Source organism: Coturnix japonica, chromosome 7 (assembly GCF_001577835.2).
Source record: "Coturnix japonica isolate 7356 chromosome 7, Coturnix japonica 2.1, whole genome shotgun sequence".
NCBI lineage: Eukaryota > Metazoa > Chordata > Aves > Galliformes > Phasianidae > Coturnix > Coturnix japonica.
Window position 1 is genome coordinate 4,419,024 of NC_029522.1, and position 6,984 is coordinate 4,426,007.

At 40.9% G+C, this 6,984-nt stretch overlaps 2 protein-coding genes across 2 annotated transcripts; both read right to left on the minus strand.

The window, feature by feature from the left end:
• On the minus strand, positions 1–3,203 carry ASNSD1 (asparagine synthetase domain containing 1). Its single transcript, XM_032445666.1, has 3 exons — positions 1,658–3,203; positions 933–1,114; positions 1–325 (listed from the first exon to the last, which is right to left on the minus strand). Exons 1-3 carry the CDS (start codon positions 3,137–3,139, stop codon positions 76–78), a joined length of 1,914 nt encoding a protein of 637 aa, XP_032301557.1. The 5' UTR covers positions 3,140–3,203; the 3' UTR covers positions 1–75.
• Positions 9–6,712, minus strand: ASDURF (ASNSD1 upstream reading frame). Its single transcript, XM_015867850.2, has 6 exons — positions 6,583–6,712; positions 4,652–4,705; positions 4,042–4,117; positions 1,658–3,233; positions 933–1,114; positions 9–325 (listed from the first exon to the last, which is right to left on the minus strand). The coding sequence occupies exons 1-4, from the start codon at positions 6,643–6,645 to the stop codon at positions 3,163–3,165; spliced, it is 264 nt and encodes an 87-aa protein (XP_015723336.2). The 5' UTR covers positions 6,646–6,712; the 3' UTR covers positions 9–325; positions 933–1,114; positions 1,658–3,162.
• Positions 6,713–6,984: the final 272 nt, after the last annotated feature.

Consider the following 6,984-nt stretch of genomic DNA (forward strand, 5'->3'; position numbering starts at 1 on the left):
TTTTAAAAAAAAAATCCCAAAGATTTACTAAATTCACATATAGGATAAATATTAAGACATAGCTTTCCAACTCATCTACTGCAATAACTTCAGTCTGCTGCATGTGTGGTAAGCTTTTTCATTGTTGCTCTCCAGTTTTGCAATCCGAGATCCAAACTGCACAGCCCTTTTTGGCAAAATGCTTGCAGCTGTAAGGCCGAGTTCCTTGGCTCCAAGGCGCAGAATCAGTTTCTCACCAATTCCTCGTGGTAAAGTCAAGTCCGCTTTTTCAGAGATAGGCAGAGAGTTGAGGAACGAAACCACATCTTCATCCATAAAAGGAAACCTGAAGACAGCAGGAAAAACAGATGTGCCTTAAGCATTAGCTGCATGCTACTGAGGGAACTTTCCAAAGCAGTTTTATTGTCTGAGAGGGTAGGTAAAACATACTGCAGTTTTGCAAGTCGGTGAGCAGTAGTATGGAAGAAGTAAAGTCAAAAACCCAATTCTTAAAGTAGTCTAAAGACCTGGAAATACACGGGATATTGATCATGCTTTGATTGCATGGGCAGGAATACACAGCATTTCTGCTAGTGCATCACAGCCTCTCCAAGGCAGCGTTAAGAAACTCTCCATCTCCAAAGTCAGTCCCCAGGTTACCACAACAGAACACCACAAGGCTGAGAAGGCCACTGCACTTAAAACAGTAAAACCCACTTGATTGTGCTTTCTCCAACATCTGTTGCTGCTTCTTAAAATATCCAGATAGAAATCCAATGTTCATGTTGCTACATTTCCATAAGTATCTTTGCCGTGGTACTACAGATTAACACCCACAGAACAGAATTCAGACACAAAAATGTGCTAACAAGATTCAAATAAAGCTTTTTTCTCAGACTGTTTGAAGCAGAACTTAACCAGTAAAAACCAGTTTTGATTCATGTTAGTATTACCTGGCTTCTTTCCCATGATCACCAATAATCCGGTCGTCTCTACCAAGATTTCTAGAAGAAATACGACCTAACTCCATTTCAAGTTCCTTATTCAGACCTTCTGGGCCACATTTCTTGAAGCAAACACGGTGTCGGGAATAGCCAGCAAGCTGCTCGTCTGCTCCAATGCCTGTAAGCACAACCTAAGAGAAAAAGAACAGAGATACCTTTCTTAATATCTAGGGAAGCTCGTAATACATACCAGATCTTAGAGCTACACACATGAAAACAACATACAAGAAGGAAAGAATTACTCTTTGTGGATTGAACAGTCATTCAATCAGCCTGTAATTACAAAGATTGCAAGCAGTCACCTTTTGTCATTATTAATAGCTACTTTGCCACACAAATGGTGTGCCTGAAGAATACACAAAGTTCATTGTTTTGTTCAATTGGATTAATAGCACTTGCCCACTACTGAGTTTAGACACTGAGAATGATAGGCACTGACTTTTTTCCTAGTCACTACAGCTTATTCAAGCTCACTGAAAATCCATTCACATAAGGAACTAAATGCAGGTTTAAATTCCGGAATTACACAGTTTATCTGTATTGTGTTCTGCCAAAGAATTTCAGAAAGCTTGTGAATATTAAGGAACCCTTCTAATTTCCCAAACAGCTGTTTTCACATTCACAAATTAAGTGTAAGAATGAAAATATGAAACAGTTTAAGAAACAATCAATACCTTTGCAGGACTTTTATATGGCTTCATTTCTCCTTTCTTATTAATAAACCCCTGTCCTCTGGAAGCAAACCAGATAGCACAACCAATGCTATCATCCAAAACCGTATCCAGAGGATAAATTAAGTTATGAATGAATTGCTGTCTCATTTCTTTCAATTCCTTTAGTGTGACATTAATTTCCACAAAGTTCCATGTTCTTGAAGGGTTAAGGGCTTCCAGTTCTTTCAGCCCCGCCCTACCAGTAATTCTGTCAGGAACATCAAAGCGAGATAAATCATCACCAATTTCAGCATTGAGATCTTTATGGTTTTCTTGACCATGATGCAAATTCAGCTGCATTTCTTGGCTGACACAGCTTTTAGTGGCACCTGTTCGCTTAGTTGGTTCTTTGGTCATGAAAGCTACATTGAGAAGATCAATTGGTTCCTCCAAAGGAACGTGTCGATCAGCAAGGGCTGCAATAACCATAGAGTCAACCCCACCAGAAAAGAGCACCGCAACACGAGCCTTCCTGGGACAAACACCCTCAACTTCTCTTGTTCCCTGATCTTCACCTCTGAAGAGTAATAAAACTCGTTTCCTCACTGCTTCATCTAAAACATCAATGAACTGATGGACCAGTATTTTCTTGCGTTCCTCTGCAAGATATCCCTCTAGAGTTTGTATGGAAACCGTGCAGCTAGAATCACTGCTATCAGTGCTTGCATGTTCAACTGAGGCTTCAGAAATGGTTCTGTTTAAGGGGGTTACTGGTGCACTGAGACACATCTTGGACTCATTCATCCTAACAGTGATGTGATTTGGTAAGTCTTTAGAAATCTGACCCAGAACATCAATGAATATTTCTTCTTCAGTTTTCTCTGTGCAATTGTACTTCCATGGAAACAACGTTAAAGACAAGGATTGAGTTGTTGCACAGTCTTTGAGATCCATTTTGAAGATTCCAGATGCTGGGACTTCTTGGCATTGGTTACAAGATTCTGAATTCACACTCACAGATGAAAGACAGAAAACGTTATCATTCACATTACTAAACTGCCAAAGCAAACTACGACGACCAAAATAATCTCTACCAAACCATAAGCTGTGTCCAGATGCCTGGTAATAAATAAAAGACCACGGACCCCGGAGCGATGAGAAGAGCGATAAAATATCAGCTTCACTACTGCACAGTCCAAGATGATGAAACATAACCTCAGTGTCATTCTCTGAATCTCCTACATGTACTCCATTAAAAACTTCTCCATTCCAAAGAAAAACATTGTTATTGACATCTTCCAGAGGCTGAGGAGTCATCTGTCCCCTCAGATGAAGTACGTGGCCAGAGAAAAGACACTCATAGGATGGCTCACACACAGTCTTTATCAACTGTTGGCTGCTGTCTGGTCCTCTTCTTCTAAGAAGGCAGTGCAGATCCTCATTGAAGTGATCATAAACAGTACTCTGGCCAGATAGAGCAACAACACAACAAATACCACACATGGTGACTGGAAATTCAAGATGGACTATTTCTTGACTTTATTCTTCTCCGAATTTTCCAACTCTTGCTGTGCTTTCTTTAATTGATCTAATGTATCTGCATTATTAAAAAAAAAAACAAGAGAAATGTCTAAGTGAGTTTAGATCTAAGAATTGAGTGTCATTAATTACTTGATGATTTAAAGACAGGAAAACTAGGAAACGCACATGCTACAGTATTGATCTAATACAAACATACCTCACCACAATCTAATTATCATTACTTATCCATAGATTAAGTTCTTTTCCCCCTTGAGGAAATTCATACTGCAAGTTTAATAATGTAAATGAAAAGCCAATTATTGCCTACATCATCAGCACAATTTACACACTTTTAGTAAGAAAAATGAATAGACAATGTGTCAACACATTAAACTCCAATCAAAAAAGATATGGGCAACTTTTCATTCCAGAAAGAAATTGTATACTTTCACATTTATTTCTAACACCCTTCTTCAATTAACATATGTCTTAATCTTCCATTTCCCTATCTTGTTAATCCCACAAATTCATTCTCTCAGCTGCCTAAAGATGTCTAGCTTCACTTTCAGTTTCCTAAGGGTTAATAATTAAAAAACAGAAGGAGGAGAACTGAGCACACAGAGCTTCCCAAAGGGCACTAAGAAAAGCGACTCCTCTGTGGAAGGACTCCCTCCTGTATCTTCAGCACATGCTGTTTTACCACACATGCAAATCAAGTGGGAACCACATTCATTCAGCCCAGAAAAGCAGGCACAACTGAAGTCCACTTGGTATTTAACATGCAGTTGCCAGCTTTCCCACTGTACTACAACTTGGAAATCTTCAACAGCTACAGAGACAGCTTTTAAACAGTTGAACTATTACCTTTGGTGCAGCAAACTTACTTTTGCATTGAGACAGTGTTTCTGTTCGGTCTACAAGGAAGAATATGTTGCTATTGGGTTGCTGCCTATAAACTTTCTGTAAAATAAATACAACACCACATTAAGTAAAAGTAGCATACACAGGCAACCACACTGCAGCAGAAACTCACTGAAGTCCACTGAGATACCCTTCCCTTTTATGTCTGAAAGATACCTTCTCTGCCATGAGCAATGTCCTCATGTCGCACCAAAACATTTCAGGAACAACCCACAACCATTCTGCATTTTCCTCCTTTCCTCATACTTAAAGGGTCATATTTTGTTTTACATCATATGCACATGAAAAATAAAGAAGCTTTTAACATAAACTGATCCACTCAAACATCATAATATAAAAATTGTGCTAAAGTAAAACCTTGAGACAGCTTCCTGTTACAATGCACAAGTGTAAGTAAACCCTCAAGCGATGTAGACAACATTTTGACACCATACAGAAGATCATATACACATTAAAATCTTTAGTGTAACAACTAAAGATAATGTACTCACTGCAATTTTGTTTGCCCTCTTGCCTCTATACAAATTTATCTGATGCTAAAATGAAGTAAGCAGAAAAAACTTTAATGCTTACCCTGTTCTTCTTCAAATTCGAAAGCTCATCAACTACAACCTTCTGTTCCTTAATCTGAAAGAGAAAAAACACATCTCAATATAATTGTCAACAATAAACTACTGTGTTGCAGTCCTGGAGATTAAAATCTTTACCCATGTTTTTAAGACAGCTATAAAAATATAAGTCACTGTGCCCTGAACAGACCACTAAAATGAAAGTGGACACAGGAATGAAAAAGAAATTTCATTACCCATTATTCCAAGCATACAACAAGTCTTCGGACCACATAACTGAATTACATTTAACACACTTCTTATTGAAATCTAAGTTATGAATTCAACAATAAGACAATGAAGCACTCTAAATAACTGCTTTGGAAGGGAATTATCTTGCATGGTTGACACTGTTCCCATCCCCCCAAAGCAGTCATTACTGGGAAGCCAGAGTACTCCTCGCTGCTCAGAATCCAAAATCACTTCACCCTCAACCTCCCCCAAAAAAACAAACGTATAAACAACTATTAACATTTGTCAGCCTGGAGAAGAGGAGGCTCAGGGGAGACCTTATAGCTCTCTATAACTTCCTGAAGGGAGGTTGTAGTGAGCTGGGGGTTGGCCTCTTCTCTCATGTAAGAGATGACAGAACTAGAGGGAATGGTTTTAAGCTGTGCCAGGGGAGATTCAGGCTGAACATTAGGAAGTATTACTTCTCAGAAAGGGTAGTCAGGCATTGGAATGCACTGCCCAGGGAGGTGGTGGAGTCACCGACCATGGGAGTGTTCAAGAAACGTCTGGATGTTGTGTTGATGAATATGATTTAGCTGGGAAGTATTGGTAACGGTTGGACTAGATGATCTTCTAGGTCTTTTCCAACCTTGATAATTCTGTGATTACGCAACTTAGAGAAAAGATTTACCTACACAATACACTTTATAATCTTATTCTCCAGATTCAAAATGAAAACAGTAAATGAAACAATTAAAAACCTACATAACCAATAACCCCCCCCCCCCCCCCCAAATAAATAAATATGTATAAAACAACCCCAAAACTGTATTAAGATAATTAGAAACACTTCCAGTACACTGGACTTTTAGCACAAAGTTGTCATGCTGCATCTACCGCCATCAGTTCAGCTGCACTGACACAAACAGTCCAATGCTCCTGCTTCCCTGGACAACGTCAGCCACTAAAGACAAAGAGCCATTAAAGACAAAGAGCAATCAGGGCCCATCAAAAAAGCTGAAACACAAAGCTAAAGTGGTTCAACACACACTACTTTCTGTAAGCACAGAACACACCTTACTCCGGTCCTCCTTTCTGCCTCCTGGAATTGGCGCAGATGGAAATAACTACAGGGCTGTATAAGGCAAACTGAACTGAGAAAATGCTGTTTCACCAACAGCTACAACAGCATACTATGATAGTTATTGAAACAGACAAGAACACAGTGCAGTCTTGTGATGCAAAGCAGAACCAGGCATTTCAGCCACGCAGCTAATACGCTGTGTTGTGCTGATGCAGTTGCTCTCTTTAGTCTCTTATGTAACCAATCAACTAGAGAACAACACTAATCTATTGCGATATTAGTGTAGAAGAATAAAGTCACTTTTTATGCGAGGACAACTGACCAGGACTGTACAGAACTCACACTGAACAAAGACAAGACTGCCACTACGAAAAGCCCAGCTTTAAAGCTGGCCTCCTCACTAAACTCCCTCACGACTTGCTCAACAAACCCAGAGAACCACATTCTCCTTCGACTAATCACACACAGCCCATCTCACAACACTAAAAACGGGAAGGGAACTCGCCAGAAGGGCTCACAACACTCGAGCTCCCCCACACCTTCACCTGGGCCACAGCGCAGCTCAGCCTCCAGCACACCCTCCTCCTTCCCACACACAACTATGAGACGCAGGGCAGCACCTCAGACCCTCCATAACTCACCCTCCGGCTCAGCTCCTCCTTACGGCCCAGCTCGGCGCTCTCCTCCTCCTCCCGCCGCGACATCCCCAGCTCGCAGTGCCGGCCGCTGCCGTCGCACAGCAATATACGCACAACGGCTGCGCCTCACGCTGTGGGCTCCAAACAACTGCAGCGACTGCGCATGCGTACAGCAGAGCGGCTGTTAGGCGCGTATGGCTGAGGTGGAGTTATGGCCGTAGTGGCTGTGGAGCAATGAGACCATTTTCCTTCAGTACCGGCTGCCTTGTTGTCGGATCTTTGATAGTATTTTGATTCATGGAGACATTTCCCGTTAGTCCCCTGCTTGAGCTCTACTCATCTGTTGTGCTGTGTCCAGGTGTGGAGCCCTCAGTACAAAAAAGACATGGAGATTTTGGAAAGGGT

Excerpts from the sequence above, each read along its gene's own strand:
- ASNSD1 (XM_032445666.1), bottom strand. The coding sequence starts at position 3,139 with ATGTGTGGTATTTGTTGTGTTGTTGCTCTATCTGGCCAGAGTACTGTT. Across the intron at positions 1,115-1,657 it reads CATATAAAAGTCCTGCAAAG|GTTGTGCTTACAGGCATTGG; the intron begins GTATTGATTGTT and ends TTTTTCTCTTAG. Across the intron at positions 326-932 it reads GATCATGGGAAAGAAGCCAG|GTTTCCTTTTATGGATGAAG; the intron begins GTAATACTAACA and ends TGCTGTCTTCAG.
- ASDURF (XM_015867850.2), bottom strand. The coding sequence starts at position 6,645 with ATGTCGCGGCGGGAGGAGGAGGAGAGCGCCGAGCTGGGCCGTAAGGAG. Across the intron at positions 4,118-4,651 it reads CGAATTTGAAGAAGAACAGG|AAAGTTTATAGGCAGCAACC; the intron begins GTAAGCATTAAA and ends TTTATTTTACAG. Across the intron at positions 3,234-4,041 it reads AACACTGTCTCAATGCAAAA|ATACATTAGATCAATTAAAG; the intron begins GTAAGTTTGCTG and ends TTAATAATGCAG.